General features: G+C 35.1%; 3 protein-coding genes and 1 pseudogene across 3 annotated transcripts; 2 read left to right on the top strand and 2 right to left on the bottom strand.

The window, feature by feature from the left end:
- Window positions 1-575: 575 nt before the first annotated feature.
- On the top strand, window positions 576-10,488 carry LOC132181429 (zinc metalloproteinase-like protein). The gene is made up of 12 exons (XM_059594638.2): window positions 576-604; window positions 3,492-3,549; window positions 4,716-4,959; window positions 5,731-5,940; window positions 6,906-6,986; window positions 7,087-7,173; window positions 7,261-7,356; window positions 7,576-7,629; window positions 7,768-8,669; window positions 8,935-8,983; window positions 9,211-9,250; window positions 10,025-10,488. Exons 3-12 carry the CDS (start codon window positions 4,717-4,719, stop codon window positions 10,174-10,176), a joined length of 1,914 nt encoding a protein of 637 aa, XP_059450621.1. The 5' UTR covers window positions 576-604; window positions 3,492-3,549; window position 4,716; the 3' UTR covers window positions 10,177-10,488.
- Window positions 10,489-11,850: 1,362 nt separating this feature from the next.
- IBR5 (indole-3-butyric acid response 5) lies at window positions 11,851-17,337 on the bottom strand. Its single transcript, XM_059596527.2, has 5 exons — window positions 16,523-17,337; window positions 15,015-15,114; window positions 13,900-13,957; window positions 13,509-13,615; window positions 11,851-12,367 (listed from the first exon to the last, which is right to left on the bottom strand). The coding sequence occupies exons 1-5, from the start codon at window positions 16,757-16,759 to the stop codon at window positions 12,063-12,065; spliced, it is 807 nt and encodes a 268-aa protein (XP_059452510.1). The 5' UTR covers window positions 16,760-17,337; the 3' UTR covers window positions 11,851-12,062.
- LOC132183482 (5S ribosomal RNA) lies at window positions 12,983-13,101 on the bottom strand (annotated as a pseudogene).
- A 3,673-nt stretch (window positions 17,338-21,010) lies between the features above and the next one.
- Window positions 21,011-26,401, top strand: LOC132181132 (Beta-ketoacyl synthase). The gene is made up of 14 exons (XM_059594215.2): window positions 21,011-21,327; window positions 21,655-21,884; window positions 22,180-22,287; window positions 22,378-22,449; window positions 22,605-22,691; window positions 23,183-23,334; window positions 23,605-23,685; window positions 23,764-23,797; window positions 23,930-23,996; window positions 24,082-24,158; window positions 24,668-24,728; window positions 24,847-24,929; window positions 25,489-25,560; window positions 25,932-26,401. The coding sequence occupies exons 1-14, from the start codon at window positions 21,186-21,188 to the stop codon at window positions 26,094-26,096; spliced, it is 1,431 nt and encodes a 476-aa protein (XP_059450198.2). The 5' UTR covers window positions 21,011-21,185; the 3' UTR covers window positions 26,097-26,401.
- The last annotated feature ends 323 nt before the right edge of the window (window positions 26,402-26,724 follow it).

Below are 26,724 nucleotides of genomic sequence, written 5' to 3'. Positions count from 1 at the left end.
GTGACACATTACTAAATCGGAAAAAAAAAAAAAAAAAAAAAAAAAAAAAAAAAAACGAAAACTTTAGTAACTTGTCAAAGTTGAAACGTTACTAAATGGTAACGTGTCAAATTTGACATGTTACTAAATAAAAAACCTTAAAAATTAAAAATTAAAATTTAAAAAAAATTCGAAAACTTTAGTAACATGTCAAATGGTGACGTGTCAAATTTGACACGTTACTAAATCGAAAACATAAAAAATAAAAAATCGAAAACTTTAGTAACGTGTCATGTTGACACGTTACTAAATGGTAACGTGTCAAATTTGACATGTTACTAACGGGCATTGAAAACACGTGCATGTCCCTCTTTTTCTCTTTTTCTTTCTTCTTCCCTCTTTTTTCTTCCTCCCAGCCGCACTTTTTCTTTCTTCTTTCTTCTTTCTTCTTCTCTTTTCCTCCCAGTAGCTCTCCGTCGTTTTCTCTCTCACTTACTCTTTCCTCCATCGCCCAATGTCTCAGTCGTGCTCTCTCCACCAAAATCACCTCCAGCCATCACTGTCTCCCTCCAGCAGTACTCCGGCCGCCATACCCTCTGCATCTCGTTCGATCTCCTCTCCTCAGGTATACATATGCATTAATCTGTTGATTATGTTGTTGATTTAATCGATCAATCTCTGTTATATTGATTGATTGTAGAGGAAAATTTATGGGTTAGTAACATAGTATGTATGGATGATTTTCGATTATACCCACTTAATGATTTAGCCAAAATCCCTAAAAAATTTCAGAGCTTAGGCTGTAAACCGAAAAAATTTCTCCGCAGTATTTGGGTTGCTCCAAATTCAGTTTTGAATGCTACCCATGAGAATACAGCTCCCTTTTTGGGATACCCATTGGTTAAATTGGTAGATATTGAATAATTTTTGGTTGATTTATGGTGGGTCTTTGTTTTATATAGCCGATTGGGGTGTTCTATTTGCTCTTGCAAAAGCAGATGTGGCCAGGTTGGAGCAGAAAGTTGCAAAACTTCACCATCTGGGTTTGGATTTAATAATTTTTTGCTCTTACCGTATTCCAAGTTCAATTTTTTGCTCTTACCATATTTACTCTTACTATATTCCAAGTTCAAATAATTTTTTTTTTTACAATTAAATTTTGATTTGCTACTGCATGGGTTTGGATTTTTGAAAATCAAATTCCATGATCATGGAATCTGATTTTCAAATTTATTTCCGAAATTTTTTTTTATTAACTTTTTATACTTTAGTAACATGTGAATTTCCGAAATATCAATTTACGCACGTTACTAAATAGTAACATGTCAGAAAATAACACGCCGCACACGTTACTAACATTTAGTAACGTGTCAAGCCTATTGACACAATACTTAAGTGTCATTACTAATCAAAAGGTTTTTTGTAGTGTATGAACACCCCAAATACAGTTAATGATATATATGTATCAAGGGGTAATTACATTTTCTCCCATCAACTACAACGCATTATCACTTTGTTCCCATAAACTGACAACTCTACTATCCGACTCCATCAAATTACCATTTTATGCTCATAACCCCATTTCCGTTAGTCAAATGTGTTCACTCAGACGGTCAACCCATCACTTTGTCCTCATGAATTACAACGCATTGTCACTTTAACCGCATGAGTTAACGCCTTTGACTAATGGAATTGGGGTTTTGGGCACAAAATAGTAGTTTGATAGGGTCGGACAGTATGGTTGTCAGTTCATGGAGACAAAGTGGCAATGCGTTGTAGTTGATGGGAAGAAAATGTAATTACCTCATGTATTAGATTATAGATACATTGCCATATCAAAAGTATTGTTTAAATTCAAAGTCTAATTGAATTGAATTGAACCGAAAAAATATCAATTCTCAAAGATTTTAAATATGTAAGTTTAATAAACTCTCAAAAATTTATAACTCCCAAGGTTTGAAATTCTCAACAATCAAAAATACCCCTTAGTCTAAATTGTTGATTTGGAAGCCTTGATATGGTTTGAGAGTTTTTGTTTGTTTATCCATGTATAGAGCTTGAATATCTGTGTTAATATCTGTTTTAATCTTGTTATTTCTAGTTAGTAGAATTTCAGTCCATATGTGGGGGGGGGGGACAAATGACATAAAGACAAGGACCGTGATACACAGCACACGGCATGCGTGGCACGCCTGTGCAAACAAAATTTTTTTTTTTTTAATTATACAATCTTCTTCCAAAAAAAATCTCAAAACATGTTCAGGTGGGGCCTGGTGGGCATCCAAGTTATGCTGATCAGGACAAAATTGTGGTCAAACAAAGTTGAACTAAATAGAACTCCATTTAAAATAAATAAATAAATAAAATTATCAATTGGAAGTCTGGTATGACAAAGTTTTAGATGCGAATATAATGTAAACTCCATTTTTTTTTCAATCATAAAATTTGTCCCTTAAAATGAGTTATTCACACTTTGAAGACAATGCCAATTTATTAATTTAATAGATAGTGGCAGAATAGTCTTAACCCGTGCCAGAATACCAATTGAACAATAACTGCAAAAGAGAAAGAAACCAGCAAAGACACTTATCAGAACGTAAGTCAATACAAGCAATATTAATCGAAAAAAAAAGGGACTATTTTCATTGTATTCGGGTCCAACATTGAATTAGAGGACTACTTTCATTGTATCTTTTTCCCTCATTTGTTACCCTTTTTTTTTTCTTTTTTCTTTTTATCCTCGAACAAATTCTACATTACAAAATTTTTTTTAAAAAAAATCTAGATATGTCAACTCTAATTAAAATACTACATTTAAACAATGATACAGTTTTCTTCAAATTGAGTTGGAGAAACTTTTTTCAATTCAGTCTATAAAAATGATGTGTGTCATTTGAACTTGTGAGATGCACATGTTTTTTTAATAATAGAGACAAAGTTAGAATAAATAATATTAAAAATATATGTGCATCTCACATGTTATTAAAAAAAATACACATGTCATTTTTATAGACTGAGTTAAAAAAAGTTCCTCCAACTCAGTTTGGAGGAAAACTCTGTCTTTTAAACAAATTATGGACAAAATTTTCTTTCAAACTAGGTTAAAAGAATTTCCTTCAATTTAGACTATAAAAGTGACACGTGTCTTTTAAATATGTGAGATACACATACTTTTTTAATAGTAAAAATAAAGTTAAAATCAATTTTATTAAAAATTTATGTTTATCTCATATATTAATAAATAAAAAAAATACATGTCACTTTTATCCATCGAGTTGGTGGAAAACTTTTTCCAACAATTATTATATGGTAATGGGGTTGGGTCTGCTTCTGGACTTTTCCCAACGGCAACGCCAGCACATGCGTAATAACCCACAACCGCTAATTTTAGCACGATCCATGCCGCTAACATGAACCGCTTCCTATCCTACGCCAACCCTTCCTATATAAATAAATTCACCAATCAAATTTCCAAATCATTTCATTTAAATTTTGGCTGACATTTCCAACAGGCAATTCTCAGAATATCCGCTTCTCAGACAGACAAAGAGAGTTTGATCCACGCGTGAGGTAAGGTCTTCGAAATTCCATATCTGGGTTTGTTCGATTGTGCATAATTGATTTGTCTCCTAGTTTCCAAGATTATGGTTGGGTGCAAGTTATTAGTTTAGAAATCTTCTTGAAATTGTAGTTTGGTTTATAATTAAGAAATCAATTGCAGTTTGGTTTATAATTAAGAAATCTTTGTTTGTTCATGGTTTGGTTGTATGTATAAGCTGGTGGTTTTGGGTAAAATGAATGATAGGTATGCATGTTTGTGACTCTTTCAGCAAAGTTTGTTCCTTTTTTGTCAGTTTGAGCTGGTTTTCTGTGATTTATGGGGAAAATTTTATGTGGGTTCTTGGTATTTTTCAATGGGTTGATATTAGGAACTAAGGAGTGACTTCAATTTCCATCAAGATTGAAAAGTTTATCTGGGTTTTGTTATCTTTGAGGAACTTGATTATGGCTTTGAAGAAACAATTTTAATGAATTTGGTCTTCAGGCTGTTGGCAAGACTGGTAATTTGCATTGAAGAAGGTGGTAAGAGCACCTTATTTATGTGTCTTATTTGGTTTCCCAAATAGTCATGATGTTTTGGATTTTTTTAATATTCTTGTTGCTTATGAGTTGATTTGCTTAGTCATGTATGTGAATTCCTGTAATTTGAATTCTCGGATTACTTGGAGTGAGTTCATTTTATTTGTCTGTTGAAGCATTTGTGAAAGTTGAAACACGTCTGGTATTTTCTGAAGCTCAAAACCTTGATTAAGCAGCTTCCTTGACAGTTGACTCCACCTCTACCTATTTCATTTGTTGTGGGAATAGAAGATACTGGTAGAATTAGTGTTTCATTGCTTCATCTTTATTCTAAACTCTATTTAAATCTATAAACGAAATGTGGATAGAAAGAATTCGGGGGGGGGGGGGAGCAGACTCCAACTTAATCAGTGCCCCTTTCTGTTTTGTACTCATCCTTATAGAATTTGCACCATTATTGGGGTCAGATTAGTAAACAGTAACAATCTTAGAATGCATTTTATCTAAAAGGTGATGTAGGCTTATTGGTGGCTCTTTGTACATAAAATCTTTCTAGAATTTGTAGATGTTCTTCTTGGATTAGGTGTATAGTTCCACAAAATTTACTAGTCAATGAAGAAATGAATTTTCACACTTTGTTTTTTCTTGGAGCACAGCATGGAAAATCCAGAGAGTATACAGAGTATATCAATTCTATGGAGGGGGAAGAAGTTTACCATAGAAATGAGTTCAGGTGCTACTCTTAAGGAGCTTGGGCTCAAACTGCAAAAATTGACAGATGTCAAAGCGGATACCATGCGGCTGATTGTTCCAAAATCTTCCAACAAAACATCGAAGCTGCTGTCTCCTTTCTCTGATGAGCAGGCATTCTTAAGTTTGGATGAAACTTCCATTACAAAGGTACCATCACCTACTTTCATTCTATATTTTGTTAACATACTTCAACCATTGTGAAGCTAAATAAGATTCCATGGTATATCATTATTTATCTAATAAGTCTGTAGCGGGCTCTATTCAACATCTTTAGGACATGGAAAAATTAATGTCAAGATAGTTTATACAAGTGATCATACTTATGCTTTTGAGATAAGCTACTTGCTGGCAGCTAATCCATGATAAAGTCAAGGTTTGAAAACACTTCTGTACATATTGGAGATCCTAATTGTGAATTTACCCATAATCTAGTCTAAAAGAGTATGCTGTCTAACATGGAGAGGGTTTTCTTTGTGCTTGGATGCAGTTTGGTTGTATATGTTCTTTAAGTACAAAAATATTGTGGATATGATTATTATTTTCACTGGGATTCATTTGTCTTTTGTGAAACTGTTTATATGGTGATTCAGTAATATAATATATTCTGAATTTAGCTTGTTTCTTTGAAAACAAAAAAAAAAAAATTCTAGAGGTGACTTTAGACAACAATCATATGTGAGCGATCTTCTCAATTTGTGGACAAGTTTTATTTCTAAAAGAGATGCATTTAATGCTTAACTGGGGCTGAAAATGGGTTTAAAAGTTTTAAATTGAACATATATAACTGGATTTTACAGAATTTTCCAAATTCTAGGAAAAAATCGGCTGCGTTTTTCATGTTCATCTATTACTTGTATATCTTGAATGACCATTTATCAAGTCTTGCAAGACCATTGATTGCCTTCTTCTTCAATTCAGGGCAAGTCAATCAGAATGATGGGAGTGCCTGAGACGGAGGTTGATGAAGTTCTACAAAGTGCAAAAGCCAACTTGAGGATAGCTGGATTTGAAGAAGAGGAAAAGAGACTGAGGCAGCGCAGGTCTCATGGGCCTCATGCTTCACTGAAGCTTCCACAAGGACCTTATATCTTTTGTGATTTTCGCACACTTGAGCTCCCAGGAGTAGAGGTGTTTTGAATTTCTAATTACTTTTTACCTCATATGGTATGTAGTTTAGATGGATTAGATACTTTGCAGATAAAGAATTGTATGTTCAAAAGTTAAGGGAGAAGGAAAAAAGGAAACACAGAGAAAATTGCCCTCGTTTGTTATTTTCCTTTTAACAAGTCACTTGGTACTGCTATATTTTTAACTATGCAATGTGGACTTGAAATTTTTAGTGCTAAGAAAGTAAAAGACATATTTATACATCAGCCTTAGAAGAGAGAAAATTATCAGACACTGTGGCCTTTGACAGATCCAACCTGCTGGTATATATTTATGAGGAAGATCCCTTAATTATTAGTTCACGACTTGTTATTAGCAAGATAGAAAATCTGGCTGGTGCACATGTAATCTATACCAATCAAACATTGATAATTTCTGAAATTCACTTGTGTTTGGCTAGTTGCGTATTTTGTAAAGACCATTTTATGTGTTTAATGTGTGAATTGAACAGTGTCTTGGTGATAGAACTTGGCAGTGAAAAATGTATGAAAAATGTTAAGAGTTACGTTTAGATATATTATCAAGATTCACTATAAATTTCTCAGCCAATAAAACAATGCTATGTTTGCAACTTTTTCCTTTATTTTGCATGCAATAATTTCAATTATAGATTTGACTCTTTCAGAGTGCATTAGGCAAGTTTGTCACTGTCATACGTAGGTTGATAGTTGAAGTATGGATTCGGATCTTTGCTTTTCTATGAATTGATATACATAATGAAGAGCACATTTTATTTTATTACTATACATCCTTTGAAGTGAATGTTTTATCTTGTATTTTCCTGGAATATGTGCCTCTAAAAATATCAAGCTTCAATTTCTTGAATTGATCATTAATTTTTTTTTTTTTGATAAGTAAAAAAAGTAAATAACATCAAACTGTAGGAAAATTGATCATTAATTAATTTGATTGTTACTTGTTTATAGTTGAATCCTCCAGCTTCAGAGGCATTAAAAAGAATGCACATGCTTGCCGCAGATCCTGGAATTATTGCTATTATGAACAAGGTACCTTTGGATGGATTTTTCACACAAAATTGTTTTATTAACTCTCCTTTATGTTGTGGTGTTGTCTCTGATAAATTGTATTTGGATTGTTTTTTAAAAGTATCGTTGGCGCATAGGTATTATGACCGAGATGGCCCCCGTTGGTTATGTTGGCATAAGTCCCAAATGCATTCTTGGTTTTAACAAGGTAATGGCCATTCTAAACAAAAGCATTTATTGGACCTTTATGTTTTCTTTGATTTTTTTCGTCCCTTGCTGACTGTTACTGTCACAGAATCATGGAGAGGAGATATCTCTGCGTCTTAGGACTGATGACCTTAAGGGCTTCAGGAAGTATGAAAGCATCAAGAAAACCCTTTTGCATGAACTTGTAAGGCAGACATGTTAAGTTTTCAGTGCATGAGGTGTAGTGCTTTTGTGTGTGTCTATGAACTGTATATTTAGAAAAAAAGTTCATGCGGTTTATGCATTGTAAATTACTTTGGCTATTAGCCTGCAATTGAGATTGTAGGTATTAGTGTGTGGTTGAATTGGGTTGAACTAGATGATGAGTATTGAAGGAACTCATATTGTTCTTTATTCCTGTCAGGCTCACATGGTATACTCTGAACATGATGCAAACTTTTATGCTCTGGATAATCAGGTAAGAATAATGTGTGTTTATTCATTTTCTTTTCATGTTTTAAGTGTCATTTTGTTTTCAATGTCTTTAGTGTGAGTATTGCTTTACTATGGTTCAATTGAAGTGGGCTTCTCTTGATTTGGCATGCTTGCTGTTTAGTTAAACCAAGAAGCTGCTAGTTTAGATTGGACAAGATCAAGTAGTCATACGTTAAATGGAGTTCGGAATTCAGAACATTATGAGGAGGACTTTATTGGAGACGGTAGTAATTCTCCTAAGAAGCTTGGAGGGAGCACATCAGATCAGCTTGCAAGCGCTCGTGCATCTTCAGTTGCTGCTGCCTATCGCCGTTTAGAAAATGCTTCTGTGAACAGCTTGGTAGGATCTGTGGTTAATGAAGAACCCGACCCTGATGATTCTGGGTTCAATACACATGAAGAACCTGCTTCTATGGATTTGATAGAAAAAGAAAACTTGGATATTCAGAGTCCAAATGAAGCAGAGAGAAAACCTGTTTATGAGCCTGATCCTGATGATCATTCTGGCAACCAAAACAAGCTTGAGCCTGATCCTGATGATTCTCAGGGTGGTGGAACTGTGGAGTCCAAATTTTATCCAGAATTTACTGGAAGCAGGACTATACTTGGACAAGATTTCAGTAACTCTGGGCCGACACAACTCTTGCTGCCTTCAGAAACTAATAGGAAGTTGGGAATCACAAAGTTGCATGAAGAACCTGATCCTGATGAGTCTCAGAAGATGGAGATTCTGGACGGTGAAATTCAAACAATGAAAAACATTGAAGAACCTGATCCTGATGACTCTCAAGCAAATGGAGTTTTTCAGACAGAGCCTGATCCTGATGATAATTTGGTACACCCACTGGGAGTATCTAGAACACAAATCTATGAACCCGATCCAGATGATCAAGAACTACAAAGAATCCATGATCCTGTTACAGTTGTTTGTAGTCGTCTACAAAAGGCCATTGAGATGCTGCGAGTTGAAGTTACTCCTATGGAAGCTACTGCAGTCCTACAAACTCTGTTTAAGATAATTAGGTATACTTGTCAAATTAATGATCTTTCTTTTTATTCTTTCTTTCTGTTTTTTTTTTTTTTTTTTTCTTTTGGTGGATGGGGAGTACAAATAGAAATACAGGTATTGGCTCCAAGAACTGCAGAAGTGACTTGCTTTTGCAAGCCCTTGCTCTGACGATTGTTATGAGGCCCCCTTGGATTAGACCAGCATGTCATTGATCACCTGTATATTATTATACTTTATAGAGTTATTTACAAATCTAGAATAATGCGTATCTAATTGCAGGAACGTGATCGAACACCCGGATGAGATGAAATACAGAAGACTCCGTAAGGTAAAATCTCTCTTTTTGTGTGCATGTGTGTATTTTCACCCCTAACCCTTTTTGTGTGTACGTGTGTATTTTCACCCCTAACCGCAACTCATCTGTTGATTATTCAACATTAGCTGGTTCAGACCTCCACATGGTTTCACCCATGATTGCTGTGTATTAAAGTTTGCATCCTAGAATGTCCTCATCAAATATATTTTATTGATAGCTAATGGGTGATGCATTTGCAGGCTAATCCCATAATCCAAAGGAATGTTGCAAATTATCAAGGTATGCAGCTTTTCTCATAGTGACGTTTCAGCTTTATTTAGAAATTTAAGTGTAATGATAAAAGAAAACTCAATGGGGTCGGTATTATGTGAAAAATTCTTGGTAGCTCCCAGATATTTGAAAATTCTTAACTGAAAACTGAACGGAGCTAGATAACGTTGTAAGATTTACCATCTTGTCATTTAGAAATAAAATATATTCAAAAAAGCTGGTCAGGGGAAACACTTATCATCACGTTTGCGCTCAATGGAGTGTTGCTTTTCAAGGGATAAAATGCATCAGCCAAGTCAACCATGACACATATTGGTTGAATTAAAGCTGGCATGGGATAGATTATGTGAATTTAGAAAATCAAGGCCATTGACAGCTTAGTGAAGTTCTCCACACTCTAAATATTATGAGTAGCAATTCATAGTCGCGTATTGAATTTGAGTCATGTCGAAACATGGGTATAAAACTATGTAGGTCAACCATAACCCTAACCTGACTTAAGTAATTAAATGGATCAAACTCTTTAACCATAATTTGCTAATTTTGTGTTTGGTCTGTGTCAAGGTCGCAGATCGTGCCAAAAATTGTTAACCCTATTGCTAAATACTACCCTTAAGTCCTTAACTATGTCATATTAGTGACCACAGAACTCTCATCCCAGCCAGAAGCGGAGTGAAATTAATATTTACTAGATCTAAGAGGAGGTTAACCTTTCAACAGCTTCATAATTGAGGCTTCCATGCTCAATGGCAACTTACCCGTTTCTGCTTTTTGTGATTACAGCTGCAATGGCGATTCTTTCTTTGGTTGGTTTCAATGAAGACGTGGTTTTGGACGAGATTGGGAAAGCAGAAACTTATCTGGTTTTGAAGCGGAATGATCCAGGCTTATTGTGGCTTGCAAAGTCTTCCCTTGAAACTTGCATTGCTTACTAGTAGCAGTAGGTTGAGAAGCATTATCAATACCCTAACGGTGCCATATATAGATTGTTTATACTTAATGAAATACAGGATTGTATGTTTGGTGTTGTAATGTGTCAAGTAAAGTTTGTAGATAAAAGGATTGTTTTGGGAGTCCAATTGCTGGTATGGTTGCTGCATTACTGTCAATATATCTATGGAAGCTCTTGACATTTATACAGAAATCAATGTTATAAACTTAATGGATAAGTGATTGTAAGTTTTATTTGGAATAGGATCCTCACCATTTCATAGATAAAAGGATTGTTTTGTGAGTCCAATTGCTGATATGGTTGCTGCATTACTGTCAATCTATCTATGGAAGCTCTTGACATTTATACAGAAATCAATGTTATAAACTTGGTGGATGAGTGATTGTATGTTTTATTATCCTCTCCATTTTAAATGAAATTGAGTATCTATTTAGTGTAAAATAAAGGGTTATATTGTAAATTTTGTCATTCAACTTTAATGTTAAAGACAATATTACTCCTCATTTTATACTAAATTGATACTCTTCATTTCAGTTGAAATGGGGAGGATCTTGTTCTGTTTTATTGTATGTCAAAAGCATTCGACTCTATATATGATAATCTCATCAAAGGAATGGATTTAATTTTAGTCTCGCTTTAATGATAAAGAAAAAAAAAAAAAAGACTCAAACACAATTCATATAGAGAAATTAGGTTGTGGCAATGGCCTACTACATTATTTCAATGACGGCACGAGCCTTTTTGGAAGGAGGCCTAATTCGTTTTCTACTTAAGTTGCACAAGAAAGATCCAAAGTCAAATCCTAAGGAACAATTAAGCTTTATAAGGTTTATCTGACTAGGTACAAATAGTTAGCATTTTCACAGACATGTCTATTTTGCTGAGTCTCTCTTTGAGATAGTCTCCAAATCGTTACACTTTTTGTGCGAGTCGGAATTTACTAGACAAGGACTTTTGCTGCTTCTACTATTTCTTTTCTTTCTTTTATTTACAACTTCTAATAATTTCTCATGTATTTACATTCTATAAACGTGGGGTGAAAGTCAATGAAGTGCCAAGCTCAAAGGTGAAATTAAACTCTACAAATAATTTCACAAGAAAGTTGTAGGAGCTCCATTAAGAATTGGAATCTTCTGTCCTAGGCTACTCGGAGCGGTTCCGCAACCTTCCTCTTTTAGGTTGCTCAAATTCCTATACAACTTGGACACAAAAATCTCATCCCTCCTTAAACTGTTCATGCTCAAAATACAGACATTTTCTCAAAGTCATTCACAGGAATCGATATAGGATAAGGAAATCCCCATCCCTCCATGAAAGATAATATGCCTCTGTGTCTCTCCAATTATCTTACAGGCCATTGCAGATATGTCCTTTGAAGGCTGAAAATGGGCCTCCCATGGCCTATGGAAAAGCCTCTCTTTGAAAAAAAAAAAAAAAAAAAATGGTATCGTTTGGAAGCATTTTTAAAAAAGTTGCAATTTGAAAACATAGAAAAATCTGTGTATTTCAAATCATATGCAAGCTAATGCGTTTTTAAAAGCTAAATTGTGATTTTACCAAACGTTTAACTGCGTTATTATAAATTATGTTTTCAAATTGCACATTTGAAATTGCAAACCCAAACGGACCTTAAATCACTTGTACAATGTCAAGAACGAGTCAAAAAGATCTTTATACTTTTGAACAGTAGGATGGAGAAGACAAGGCACCCACAACTTGAGAATATTTCAAATCTTACAAACCAAAACGCTGCGAGTATTTAACTCCCACTTTACATCCAAATTGTGTTAAAAAGAAACTCATAAGTCAGGACTCTCATTTAACTTCTGACCAAGGATCGATCTCGCCAAAGATAAAAGGGTAGGGAAATCAAGAACCATCCATTGGAATATCACTGCAATTTGGGTTGAGTGTATTATCATTACTCCTCTGAATCTGAATCTGGCTGGCTCCAAAAGTAAACTCGTGCGGTGGAACGTCTAAAGGAGGACGAGCAAAAATAGAGGTAGTACCAACATTGCTGAAAGCGGGAATGGAAACTGGATCATTAATCTTTGGGAAGCCGAAGCTAAACGACGGCACACCTGCAGGTGCAAAGACTGGTGGGATGGGGTTCCCAGTAGCAATTGGTCCAAAGATCTTCTGCTCATACTCCTGCAGTTGCTGGGAGACAGCTGCATTAAGAAACAAAGAAATGAAAATCAGAGATTCAGGAGACGGTTCATACTCCTGAGGTTGTTAATTTCAACGCAGATGCATGTTTTAAGTATTTGCAAGACAGGCCCTTAAATGATTAAGGACACTTTATCACAGCATCAGAAAAGGACAGCTACTAATGCAGGAGCTCTCATGCATAATGCAATTTTTTTGAGTAGTTAAAGCCTTTAATATATATACTAAATTGCATGCCGATCCAACACCATCTAAGGGAGGAAGAGAGCAAAATGCTTAAAACGGGGGGTGAGAATAAAAAAGGAGGCTGTAAAAATTATACAATTCAGCTTCAACCCATCCATGTTTTTTTTTTTTTTTGGATAAGTAATGTTGATATAAAAAGCGCAGAGGGACACAACCCAATTACACGGGAGGTATAAAGAAAGCGCCTAAGAGGAAGAAAAATGAAAAAGAAAGTCAGAAAAACTAATCACTAATAGAGTTAACCAAGCAGTCGTCCAAGAGTAAAGAGTATAGAAGAAAAAATGAATAAGTTCCTCTAAAGTCCTAGTGGAATTATCAAAGCATCTAGCATTTCTTTCGCACCATAAACACCACATGAGACAAAGAAATGAGGGGTGCAACACGAGGACTTCCCAGAAGGTCACCCATTTTAATACTACTCTCGCCCAAGCAAGCTTAATTGCGGAATTCTAATGGGATCCGGTGCATTAGTGCTGGTATGATCGCACACCATCCATGTTGCATTTTTCCAATCCATTTTAAATTCCAATCAGCTTGCATAGATTTTTGTTCTCTACAAATAACCTTTAAAATCATGATCTAGAGGCTTAACGATGTGATAGTCCTATTTGATATTCCATTAAATAAATTATCTTCCACATAACTAAATTTAGCTAGCCAGTTTAGTGCTTACCCAATAATGCAAAACGAATAGTGATATAAGGAGAACTAGAGTCCTCTTACTTAAAATCCTCTAAAATGTGACGTGACTTTTAAAATCACTAATAGATCGAAATTCAATAATGACCATTTCAAATTCAATGGTGATTTTAAAAGCCACATCACATTTGAAAAAATTTTAGGAAGACTCCAGTCATCCTTATATCATTACTGTGCAAAAACAAATCATGAGCATACCTTCAGATAATTCGACAGATGGTCTCCGCTCTTTCACCCATTGGTAACCTTGGGCAAGTCTCCATCCTTTGGACTTCATCAAGTAAGCCATCACAATAGCTGGTGACCTGTCAGGAAAGAATGAAAAAAAAAAAGATTATGTCAGAAACAGACATTCAAGAAAACTAAATCATCCCTGTACGGAGGTCCCACAATCTCCTCATTATATTCCATCGCTAGAAGCCAACTAGGTTTTTCATAATGGTTGGTATGTGATGCCCTACTTATAGCATTCTTGAAGCATTTGTGGCTGGGTGGGTAACAGATGTTGCTATACGTGCTTTCTGTAGGCTAGTTTGAACTTGGGTGTGCATAGAAGAGAGAGAGAAATTATTTTGCAGGAACAATTTACCTATTTTTTCCAGACATGCAGTGCACCAGAACACGAGCTTTGTCCCTTTCACATTGCTCTGCAACATCAAGCATATGTGAAATCAAACTACCAACTGAACTGAGAATATCCAAAAGATGTTATGGTGCAACTGAATAGATCCAACGGTTAACCTTCCATAAATTAGTACCAAATTTTACTATGAGTCACTTTCATTGAAATTAAAACTACTTAAAATTTGTTTAACCAAATTCCATAGCTTCATCATAACAGACTATGAGTTAATTTTGTTTTGCACTGCGGCTGTGATTTTATTGAGTACATTTTAGAACTGTAATTTCCTTTTGTCAATCTTAAAGATATCAGAAATTAAGGGCTTTTCCTCTGTTATCTCTGACTCTCCATTAGCCACTTTTAATCCAAATGCCCCCACATCACTTGACTTACCCCTCTGGGAGGGGATACCCAACTTGATGGATAGAAGAGAACTCATCAAAAGGTGTACCTTGAGCAATGGGAATTCATTCTCTACTTTCGACTTCCTTTCTCTCGCCGATAGGGCAAGTAGCTAAGGGCGGTAGTGAGCTCAAAGTGACAGCAGGATTCATATAGTTTACCGAATAAAAAGAGAAACAAAGATAACATCTTAAAGCACAGAATCAAGAATGTATCTAATGTGATGACAGGAATTATGATGGAGCTGAAGAATGAGTTCTTCAATTCCTATGGCATTTGGCTTCAAGAAAGAAGAGGATCTATCTGAAGATTGAACAAGAAAAGAGGATGCTTTTTACAGAGAATTAAACCTAAAGGAAGACGCATAATAGAAAACAAGTAAAAGGAAAATTTTACAATCCTAACAAAAGAACCTATAAGCAAATGTAAGTTGCCAATGTGATGATGGAACCAATGCTAAAGACTCTAGAAGAAGAAGAAGAAGAAGAAGTAAGACCAATCAAATTCACCTACATCCTGCTATATATATCCCGATAATTTTATACAAAAAAGAAAAAGAAGAATTGTTACAAGACAACTACCACTAAAAAAATTCCAACAAGAAGCACATAAGCATCTAAACAAAAAGCAGAAAGTGAAACAACAAGTATAAATTCATCACGAAAGAAATAAAAACACACCTAAAAATTGAATTGCATCATCAAAAGGCAAAGTTTTGTCATCTTGAAGGCAGTGATAGGTGAATGAATTCTTGTAGAGGTTTTGGCAAGCAGGCACCGTCTGCATACATAGAAAAAAAATGTAATATAAGATTCTCAGCCTTTTATTCTACTAGATAACCTACTACAAGATATAAATTTCGGTTTAGAATCATTCTGTCATTTCTCCAACCATCAATTTCATTCTATTTTATTTTTATGAAATTCAACCTTCTCTACAAATGTGTTATGAGATGCAACCCAACATAAGTAATAAGACTCTTGAAACTGATAAGTGTAACTAACCAGTGTGAGAAGTGAACAGCCAAAAGTCCATCACTCTCCAATACACCCTTAAAAGTAAAGGAGCCAAAATCTCAAGCAACTCACTTTTGTTCTTAAGTCTGCATCTCATAAAGCTCCACATACTTTTGTACTATAATTTATAAGACCACCTAGCATTCACATGCAACGTATTAGTCAACCTATTAATGTTTTTTAACTATGAAATAATTACCAATCGTGAGAATAATGAATGGACCTCCTTCTCCCAACACCTTGGGTTTGAATAAACAATCATGATTTGCCATTCAGTTCTATACAAGGCTGCATTGCCGGTTAACTCACAAATCAAATGTTTTCTGGGAGAACCTTATTTAGCTCCATTTAGCCTTCACACTGTTCTTATAGCTTCTTAACCATCTGAGTTGTTTCTCCTATCTTGTCCTCAAATCTTGCTGTTATTTACTTCTTTATATGTTACTTGTTCATCTAACATCAATTCAGTTAAATCCATATAAAGGACATGTGATTACGTAGTTCCCAAGAGATACCTTATAGCTCTATTGTAAACAACTTATAACACTCTTGTAAACACCTTATAGCTCTCTTGTAAACAACTTATAACACTCTTGTAAACACCTTATAGCTCTCTTGTAAACAACTTATAACACTCTTGTAAACACCTTATAGCTCTCTTGTAAATCTTCATTGACTTTATGTGATCACACAATACTCTCCAATAGCACTCTGTCTCTCCACAACTTCAGATGTCTATCATGAAAGCTGACCAAAACATCGATAAACAACATGACCATTGAATCTCTCCCTGTGCAAAATCATTCAGTGCACTATAAGGTGCAGAGCACCGCTCCCCACTAAATCTCAAGGCAGAACCACTCCGTCACAGATAATTGCCCGCATCACTTGTGACTAGTACACAATCTTCTCTTGAAGCCCCAAATTATCAAAATCATAAAACACAATAAACAAATTACGGAGCACGCATTCAGAAGCCTATTAAATTACAAGGCAGCTTCCTAATGTACGCGTGAAGCATAACACAATTAAATTCAAATCCCAAATTCAATCAAAGTGATCAATTTCATAGAACATTCAAATAGACTAGCATTACCTTAGCATGTAAAACAACAAAAACTTTTTTGATTGACATATCCAAACCAAACATTGAAGTACCCAAAAGAACTTACATTAAGAACGCGAGAGATTCCCTGAGTCTTGAGAAGCTCCGAGCGCGAGGCGTTATCATAACTACCTAAATAAAGAAACTCGGGCAAGATCTCCGATGGAAAAGCGCTGACTTGAATCGAAGATTTCTCCGATGTAGCCGGAATCCGGTGGCCACAAATCCCACAGACCTCTCCTTCTTCATATTTATGATAGTGGCCACAAACCCCACAAGGGTTCTCTCTCTCCCTCTTCCTCATATCCCCAAAAAAGTAAAATTTGGTCGAGGAAAAAGCTTCTAAACAACAAAACAAGAAAGACCCAGATGAGGAAAACGCTTCTAATTCAGGAAACAACGAATACCCAGATTAAATAACATGATTTTAGCAAAGAACGCGAATATTGAAGAGGGTTCTAAAGATTGGCCCTTGCCTAAAAGTGTGCAAAAAGAAAGAGAGAGAGAGAGGGAAGGGGGGGGGGGGGGGGGGGGGGGGGGGGGGGGGTGTTTGATATAGGCTAGCGAAGCTTCTTCTTCTCCTTCCTTGATCAGATTTTGCACTTGGATTTGTCTTTTTCTCCTCTTTTAGGGCGTCACAAGCTTAGCTCTGATCGAGGACGTATATATATATATATATATACACACACATATACACGTTTTACAAGCTTCAGAGTAACAGTACGAATATTAATCACATCTGATAGATCAGAAGAGCTTTAACACAGCTACCAACGTCATCAGGAGGACGTTCAAAAGTCACAAAACCACGTGCTATGAGAAACTGCGAGGATTTGTTTGATTAGATTCTTTGATAGCGTTGTGATAATGAACAGTCTAAGTTTCTGTCTTTCTTTTCTCGGTGTCTGGGTTTTTGATCGCATAGGACTTCCCCATTACTCTTTAGGTCTACAACCCATAATTAGCCAATGATTGAGTGCCACATCGTTATAAAGAAGTCCGTCCTAGGGCCTTTATAATGCGTCATCTTTGCAATTAAACTTATTTTTGCATGCTCAGAAAAGGAAATAAATTTTACTTCTTCTAAAGAAAGGACCACCCATTAATTATGTATCTTTCCTTTAGTAGTTTCAATTAAAGCACAAAATCCCCTTTAGAATCTACTAAGGTTTTTGCAATTATTGATAGAATATATTTGAAAGATTAAAAAATCGGACATAAATTTATTTTTTAACATGCGAGAAGCACGTATTTTTTTTAATTTGCATGTCAAAATTATTAAAAATGGGACACCAATTTCTTACAAACTCGCCTCTATAAGGAATATGTATTCTTTAAGCTATTAAAAAAGCATCTTCAAAGGAAATTTGTATCCTTAAAAAAGCATGTAATAAAACATGCTCGAATGACACAATGCAGTTGTATAAACTGGATTAGAGGAAATTTTCGAAATTTTTATCCTTAAAAGTCAACTATTTGCTTAATGATTTAACATAATATCATAATAGAGATGTTGAGTTGTCACCGTGACTTTACAATTTATTTCCAAATAAAAGGGAAGGTGATGATTAAGTTCGCTATTTTTATTTATTTCTTTATTTTAATAGGTAAACCTCTTCTCATTCCATAAAAGATTCGGAGCATAAAATTCTTAAATCTTACATCACAAAACATCAAACTCTTAAGAACATAGGCAAAAGTTATGTGATTACAAAGTCGTAGATACATCGAAAAATCTAACAATCAAATTGTATCCTTCGATCTCACCCATGTACAAACTTCATTTATGGCATAGATTTGCTCTTGGCATACTAGATCTAAGACATGAGTTGATCATATTCCTACAACAAAAGTTTTTATTTAACCGGCCATGAAAGATAAACCCTCATACCAAAAATTATCTGTCATCAACTCGAAAGTCAAAACAGCATAAAAAATTAAAAAAAAAACATCCCAAACGGCAACAGTAGGCTCACATAGAAGCGCTTGAGATTCACATGATCCACGCTCCAACGCATTTGAACCACAACCGTCACGTGCCGACCAGAGGGAAAACGTTTGTTGTCTACGGGACTCGTTGGCACTAGAGAAGAATGTGTAATGACACGTATAGGACTTGGACTGGCGGCAAAAATGTATATCTACTTCGAAAAAAAGCTAATCTAAGAACCCTTGCAGAAACCGACAAAGCCAAAAGATCGAGGAGGATAACAAATGGCGAGGTGAAGTAGGCGGCCAAAGCGATAGAGGAGGCTGGGTGCTACTTTTGAAGTCTAAACAGCTATGTTTGGCAAGGGAAGAGCCCCGCACTGTAGCTGGAACGGCACTATTCCAGCTACAGTGCCAACTGACACGTGGCAGCAGAAATTGATTTTTTTATCTTAGTTTTTTTTTAAAAAAAAATCAAAATATTAAAAAAAAAAAAGAAAAAGGAGGAGAACGCTGGGGTGGTTCCAGCCACCCCTTGGCCAAAATGGGGTGGCTGGAACCACCCCAGCGTTCTCCTCCTTTTTCTTTTTTCTTTTTTTTTTTTTTTTTTTTTTTTTTTTAATATTTTGATTTAAAAAAAAATAAATAAAGATAAAAAAATCAATTTCTGCTGCCACGTTTCAGTTGGCACTGTAGCTGGAACAGTGTCGTTCCAGCTACAGTGAGGGGCCTGGCTCTTGCCAAACATAGCTAACAAAATCTAGAGTTCACTATTTTCTATTTGCTTAACTTTTTAGGATAATTAGTGATTTAACATAAAATTATAGCTAAAGTCATGAGTTCAAATCCTTACTTTATAATTTATTCTAAATTCAACTAAATATTTCATGTGTTTTATCTCACTTATTATTATTATTATTTCCAATTAACTTAAGTTTTTGAGCTAACTATGATTTAAATTGTATAAATCAACGAATGTCATTAATATTTGAATTTTTTTTTTCTTTGGCCCATAGGTATACTGAAATAGTGAAATGGTATATTATTATTCAAGAAAATTTATCAAGAGTAATATTAGAAATTACACTTTCATTTCACCACTAATCCGCTATTCTACCCCTGCTAATATGCAAGTGCCAATAATCCATTGAATTAACCCCTTGTCAAAAAAGAAATAAAAATTAAAATAAAATCAAGAGTTGGTTGACACTACCACATTAGTAAAGTCAGATAAGAGTATAGTTTTTAGCATTACTCATTTATAAACGGCTCGCCTCATGAGTAGTATATTCAGGTCTAGAGTAGGAGAGGACAAATTATCTTATACAATTATTACACCTAATAATCGTGTTATATATTTATAATAAACATACCGATGGACCTTCATGCTATAAGAACATCTCTAGCATATGATTTAAAACCTCTATATTAGTTATATATGAGGCATTTTAGAGTTACAACTAATTATCTTCAACTTATATAAAACATATTTTTTACTACAGTTATTATTGCCAACCCTCGAGCAATTACTGTAGCAAAACTATTTTTATTGTTTCCCTTCCTTTTCTTTTTGGTTATTTTATTGTTTATTGGAATATGGTCCTCTCCATTCAAATGCAATATAGTTAGTATTTTTAAGAGGATTATCATTTTAATTTTTTGTAACAATTTTACCCCTCTAACATACAGTAAATCCTTTTCAAGTGGTACAAAGGAACTTGTAAATATAAAAATATTTTTGTGTTTGTTTGTTTGTTTGTTTTTTTTTTTTTTTTGTCGTATTTTTGTGTTTGGATTGTTTGTTAATTTTTTTTTCTTTTTTGGCAAATCTCTCTCATTTAATAAAACAATTTTTTTTTTTTTTTTTTGTAGAAATGTGAAAAAAAAAACCCTAGATTCAATATAATTTCTAAGTTTGAACTTAATTTGTGGTTTTACATTAAAAAACTTCTATGAAATAAAAAAATTAATCTCCACCGGACAATAAAATGCAAAATTTTCTTATCATTATTATTAATATTAATATTTTTAATTTTGTTACTCGGTGATCTTTTAAGTATTCAATAAAATTATTTAAAAAAGAAGAAGTTAAAGTCTACTTAATCTCCTCAAACTACCACCTCAATAACAATCTACCCCATAAACTATCAATTGCGACAATTTACCTCTCAAACTACTAAAACAATGACAATGTATCCCCAATTTTAATAAAATGACAAAATTACCCTTACTAAAATAAAAACAAAAATATTTTAAAAAAAATTTCAAAATTTTAAGGGTATTTTTGTGTTATTAAAAATTCTATAGGGGTAGTTTCGTCATTTTGCTAGCATTGGGCTTACATTGTCATTGTTTTGATAGTTTTGGAGGTAAATTATCGTAATTCATAGTTTGAAGAATAAATTATCATTGGAATGGTAGTTTGAGGGAGTTAAGTGAACTTTACCCATTATAAAATCCCTTAAAAGGGGCAAGCATAGAAATCACAAACTGTGCCGTTTTGAAGGTATGAGTTCTATGTTTCCCTTAGAGCGCTTATTGTGTCAATAAGATCGTCTCAATTGTCGACAAAGGGCCCCCATATCTTGCCGCTACCGAAAGCATTTTCAAAACGAAGAAATTTCGCCATAACAAGTTGTGTCGAATCTACCTCCTCGGGTCCTTGAAACATGGGCACCTGCTCGTCATCTTCTCCATAAAAAAACAACCAAAGGCGCAGTTTCGCAGTTTGTCGCACAGAGCAAAGTACAGAGGGTTCTGTTTCGTCGGTTTCGGAAAGACTATAGAGGGTTTCGGAAGCCATGGCAGGCGGCTCTTCTGTTGCTTGGCGTAAACTTCTCATTCCCTCTCGTTTCCTCTTCACTCGCCGCATTTCTTCTTCTTCCGGTCTTGGAGCTTTTGATTCTCCACCTGCTGTTTCTTCTCGAAGAGTGGTTGTTACAGGTAACTCTCTCTCCCTCTCTCATACACACGCACACAGAGAAACCCATTAAAGATTGAAGCTTTGTAATTTGATTACATGTGTTTTATGTGTGTATTTTGCATATGCATAGTTACACTTCAAGAGACATAACTGAGCTATAGGTTTAAAGCTTTTTTTTTTTTTTTTTTTTTTTGGGTTTGTTGGTGTAGGTATATACTGTTAATTTTGAACTACATATAGTATTTTTTTATTGTTAAATTTAGGTGCTTATTGCATTTCCAACTACAATTCCATTGTTGGGTATGTTTTGGTATTGAATTTAATGGTCGAGGACTTGGTTTTTGTAGGTTTAGGCATGGTGACTCCGCTTGGTTGTGGAGTGGAAACTACTTGGAAGAGTCTAATAGAAGGAGGATGTGGGATAAGGGCAATAACACCCGAAGATATCAGGATGAATTCCTTTGATAGGGAGACCCAGTTGCATACTTTTGATCAGTTGACATCGAAAGTTGCTGCAATCGTGCCTTGTGGGACTAACCCGGGTGAATTCAATGAGGCATTATGGCTTAATTCTAAGGTAAATGTTCTCCTGTAATTTCTGTTGCATTGTTGCTGATTTTCGCTTTATGTTGATTTTTTTAGTTAGCAGAGTTTTTATCAGTTTAAGAGGCTAAGTTCTGTTCTGCTCTGTTACTTCTAAACGGATCCGCAGTGTGTCGTATTGATGGTGGGATGACTTTATTTAGGATATGAAAAATTACTATAGTAATTATTTTCCTTCGACTTTGTACCTACCTATTCATGCTGGGACTTTTAATGTATTCCCGTGACACTTTTGAGATCTTTTATTTGATCATGATGATAATTCTCAGGAGCATCGATCAATTGCAAGATTTATAGGCTATGCACTATGCGCCGCTGATGAAGCTCTAAAAGATGCAAAATGGTTACCCTCTGAGCAGGAACAAAAGGAAAGAACGGTAAGTAGTCTTCATATGCAAATAATACATGACAATTTTTTCTCCTTTCATTGGTGATATGTCGTTTTTTTTTTACTTGAAGAACACCAGGGAGTCTCTATTGGTGGGGGAATTGGAAGCATCAGTGACATATTGGATGCAGCTCAAATGATTTGCGAAAAGGTTTGTTTGTTACTACACTGTTGTAGTATTTTACAGTTCTTAGATCATGTTTTGTCATCATTAGTTTCTCCTGATAATCTCAATTATAAGCTGGAAAATGGACTAATACTTTCAGAAACAATTAACTTAATGTAATTTTTTTTTTTTAAATGCAGCGCATTCGACGGCTTAGTCCATTTTTCATCCCACGGATATTAATTAACATGGCATCTGGTCATGTGAGTATGAAATATGGATTCCAGGTGCGTAGATAACTTTGATAACTGAAATCTAGTCTTTTTTCTTTTGAGGGGGATGGGGTGTCTGTTTGTCTGAGCTAATGATGACAAAGGGAGCATCATGCTACTGCATCTCCAAGTGGCCAACCAATGCACAGATTACTGTGCCTGAATGGTGCTTCATCTCCCTAAAGAAATCAACTTTCTGAGCTACAGCTATAGTTTTGGTTTCTAGAAAATACATGCAAATTTACTCAATTGCTTGTCACATAGGTGCATTTTCTTGGTTTTTCATGATGAAAGATTGGGACCAACTGATTGAACCTTTGATGAGTTGGCAAAGTTATTGTGTACGATTAAGTTGTAGAACTGATTGTCCTCAACAATCTTATGGAAGCTTATCTGCTTCAGTTTCTCTAACCAATGATATTCCTCTGTAATTTGTAGGATGTATTCAAATGTATTCTTGCAATAAAAGATATCATAGTATAATCTGGTCGTGTTTCTGAATATAGGGACCAAACCATGCTGCAGTGACAGCTTGTGCCACTGGGGCACATTCTATTGGTGATGCCACGAGGATGATTCAGTTTGGAGATTCAGATGTTATGTTGGCTGGAGGCACAGAGTCTAGCATTGATGCTTTATCAATAGCAGGATTTTGCAAGTAATTAATACATAAATTTTATGCCTCATCTAAACCTACATACTGCAGCAATTCCTTTCATGGTGGCTTTGTTAGGATTAGAGGGTGGGGATGAACACAGTGGATTAACCACCTACTATTTTTTCTTTTTTTCTTTCTGTAATTGACATTGAGCCCCAACAATTGAAATAAAAGAGAGGAAAGATCTATTCCTAGCAAGTCCTGGTAAAGCACTTAGGTTTCTTTTTTTGGGTAATGACATTTTATTGCAACATTTCCTGTCAATTCCAGGTCAAGGGCGTTGACGACAAAGTACAATTCTGCTCCGCAGGAAGCTTCACGACCTTTTGATTGTGGCCGAGATGGGTTTGTGTAAGCATATACTCATAGCATCCATGTTCTTTCTTTTTCTTGCATTCTGTCATCATCTAACTTTTACCTTGTACTCAGGATAGGAGAAGGTTCTGGTGTCTTGGTGTTGGAAGTGAGTCTAAACATCTTTTCCTTAAAAATTTAGATTTTTTCTTTTTCTGTTTTTATCCTTATTGGGTGTAATCCTTCACTGCTTTTGCTATTGGATTGGTACTTACCTTTTTTTTTTTTTTTCTTAATAAAGGAACTCGAGCATGCCAAAAAACGAGGAGCAAAAATTTATGCTGAGGTTCGTGGCTATGGGATGTCAGGTTGTTTATCATGAATGTAATAACTTGTGAATATATCATGGTGCTTTCGTAATAGTGGTTTCTGACGATAATGATGTGGGTTTAGGTGATGCATATCACATTACTCAGCCACATGCTAATGGAAGAGGTGCTGTTCTAGCCATGAGTTGTGCCTTAGAACAGGTATTGAGTTAATTGATTGCTCCTTACAGTTTTATCGATCCTACATTAACTGTTAGCATGTAAGTGACATTCGTGCTTATGCATATAATGTCATTAGCAAAGGTGTGCAGGTGGTATCGGTAGATGAAAATATATCGTACCTAATCAACAAATTTGATGCCTACAATTGATTCACATGATAGTTTTAACCATCAAAATCTCATGCAATCAATTTAACAGGAGAAAACAGAAAATTAAAACGGTGGGTTCATGGTCATAGTGGTTGGAGGGCTAAATTTTGCAAACAACTTCATTGCCGTTTCATTGTTTCCATTTTGCCATCTTCTTGGTATTGCACTTGAAAATGGTTCTTTTCTAGGCTTGATCAAATAAGCGTCCTCAACAAAAAATGCTTCTGATTCAAGTTAGCTATTTTTTCAGCATGCATTAAAAGATTGTTGTAGTTTATATATATATATAAATGATTGTTGTAGTTTGTTATAATGTTCTCACTTTTTGATGACTTGCAGTCCGGGCTTCATCCTAACCAGGTGGATTATGTAAATGCTCATGCTACATCTACACCTTTGGGTAAATCATTTCGACCTATGCAACTTGCTGCACTCTAATTCTGTAAAGCTTGATTAGAATGTTATTTGCTGAAACTGATGCATAATGTGGCTCATATTGCTGAAAATCTCTTATTCAGGTGATGCGATAGAAGCCAATGCTATCAAAACCATGTTCTCAGAACATGCGACATCAGGTGCTTTGGCCCTATCCTCAACAAAGGTAAATATAGATACTTCAAACCAGATTGATACTTTTAGAAGGATAAGAATGCACATCTTTAACTGCCAAATTTTACAGGGAAGTATAACCCAAACATGATATTCACCCATCTTGTAGATTGATTGTCTTCAGAATGATGGCTGGCCTTCATAAACCCAGTTTCATCCTGCCATGGCCCCAGAGGAGTTACATACTCTGGTGATGATCATAGATTTAGGAAACCTTCACTACCACATAAGAGTCTTTGCATCCCTTACCGAATGAATTTTCTAATAGTTTCTAGCTTTCCAATAAGATTGTTCGCGTAATAAGCCAGTGATAATTTTTCTGAGGGAATCTTCCTTTGCCTAAATATATACTCTCTGTTGCAAGTTCAGAATTTGGTAGTTTCTGACATCCTCACCTATGGATTATACAGTTCTGAGATAAAAATCTTTTTGTCTGTTGTGGTGCCATGCATACCAATACATAATATAATACATTATTATATTGTTATTTAGCTTTCTTACTGACTGGCTATTTTATTTTGGTGGTTTTGTGTAATTACAATAATATTCAGGGTGCCATAGGTCATCTCCTTGGAGCAGCTGGAGCTGTTGAAGCAATTTTTGCAGTTTTGGCCATACACCACGTGAGTAATTGCGGTTTGCTCCCTGTATAATTGAAGTGGAAACTGTTTTTTCTATCGCATGCTTTCCTGATTGATACTATAGAGCTTCCCGGAAAACTAATGATGATCAGGGAAATAAGGTTGCTTGCATGAACATCAAATCAGATGATCCAAGACAAATTTTATTTCCCCAAATATTTTTTTTACTGCATTTTGCATGGATAAATGAAACAATTCATGGTTTTATAGTACTTGAAAAAAGAAAAGATTTGTGGAGATTTCCTCAAATACCTTCAACTTATAATACATTAGTTCTAGCTTTCTTAACATGCAACTTGGTTATCAGCTTTTGCTCTCCGCAATCATGACTAAATAGCTGTGTTCCTTTGCAGGGAGCTGCACCATTAACGCTCAATCTTACTAAACCAGATCCCATATTTAACGATGCTTTCAAGCCTTTGACTTCTTCAAAGAAAATGCCAATTAGAGCAGCTTTGTCAAACTCTTTTGGCTTTGGAGGAACAAATGCATCCCTGCTGTTCACTTCTGCAGCATAGAACAGATCGATTGATTACATTTTATTGCTTGGAACTTCTGGAGATTTGAATCATGGGTGTTTTTCACCGAATACTGAGTGCATCCACCACTTTCAAAGCCACAGCTCGGGTCATTATGGCAGAGCTTTTTTACCCTTTTTTTTCCTCGCTTTTTCTGTATCTTTGATATTGTTGCAGTATTATTTTTTTCTGTTTTAGAGGGGGTCATGGTTTTAGGAATTTTGACAGGTTGATTGATTGAGCTTGGTAGTGTAGACGAGAGGTTTGGAGGGAAAAGTATAAACAGACTTATATATATTAATTTTTTTTTTCAATAAATAATTCATTTCATTGATAAGTGCAGAGGAGCTCAACCCTATTACACACTTTATATACAATAAGAGCCTCCCTTACATGCTAAAAGAACAAAAATCCTCAAATCCAGGAAAGTCAGAGGATTGAGAAATGTTATACTTCCTTGTCTAACTAAAAAACGATTTGACCAGGATGTTCTTGAGCTCTTTCTTCATCTTATTACGCAAACACTCCTGTAGTGGCATCTCGATACTTCATCAAGATAATGAGGTATCAGAATGTGGAAATGGACATTCATAATTGTTGTAGTGCATCACATCCCATGTCACTGTTT

This window comes from Corylus avellana, chromosome 5 (assembly GCF_965113065.1).
Source record: "Corylus avellana chromosome 5, dhCorAvel1.hap1.2, whole genome shotgun sequence".
NCBI classification, from domain to species: Eukaryota; Viridiplantae; Streptophyta; class Magnoliopsida; order Fagales; family Betulaceae; genus Corylus; species Corylus avellana.
Note: the sequence above shows the minus strand (reverse complement) of the source record. Positions and strands in the feature narration are given on the sequence as shown.

Coding starts and splice junctions, on each gene's coding strand:
- LOC132181429 (XM_059594638.2), top strand. CDS start 4,717: ATGGAAAATCCAGAGAGTATACAGAGTATATCAATTCTATGGAGGGGG. Junction 4,960..5,730: donor ATGAAACTTCCATTACAAAG/GTACCATCACCT, acceptor TCTTCAATTCAG/GGCAAGTCAATCAGAATGAT. Junction 8,984..9,210: donor AATACAGAAGACTCCGTAAG/GTAAAATCTCTC, acceptor ATGCATTTGCAG/GCTAATCCCATAATCCAAAG.
- IBR5 (XM_059596527.2), bottom strand. CDS start 16,759: ATGAGGAAGAGGGAGAGAGAGAACCCTTGTGGGGTTTGTGGCCACTAT. Junction 15,115..16,522: donor GAATCTCTCGCGTTCTTAAT/GTAAGTTCTTTT, acceptor CTATGTATGCAG/ACGGTGCCTGCTTGCCAAAA. Junction 13,958..15,014: donor TGATGCAATTCAATTTTTAG/GTGTGTTTTTAT, acceptor TTGATGTTGCAG/AGCAATGTGAAAGGGACAAA.
- LOC132181132 (XM_059594215.2), top strand. CDS start 21,186: ATGGCAGGCGGCTCTTCTGTTGCTTGGCGTAAACTTCTCATTCCCTCT. Junction 23,997..24,081: donor TCGTGGCTATGGGATGTCAG/GTTGTTTATCAT, acceptor ATGTGGGTTTAG/GTGATGCATATCACATTACT. Junction 24,930..25,488: donor TGGCCCTATCCTCAACAAAG/GTAAATATAGAT, acceptor AATAATATTCAG/GGTGCCATAGGTCATCTCCT.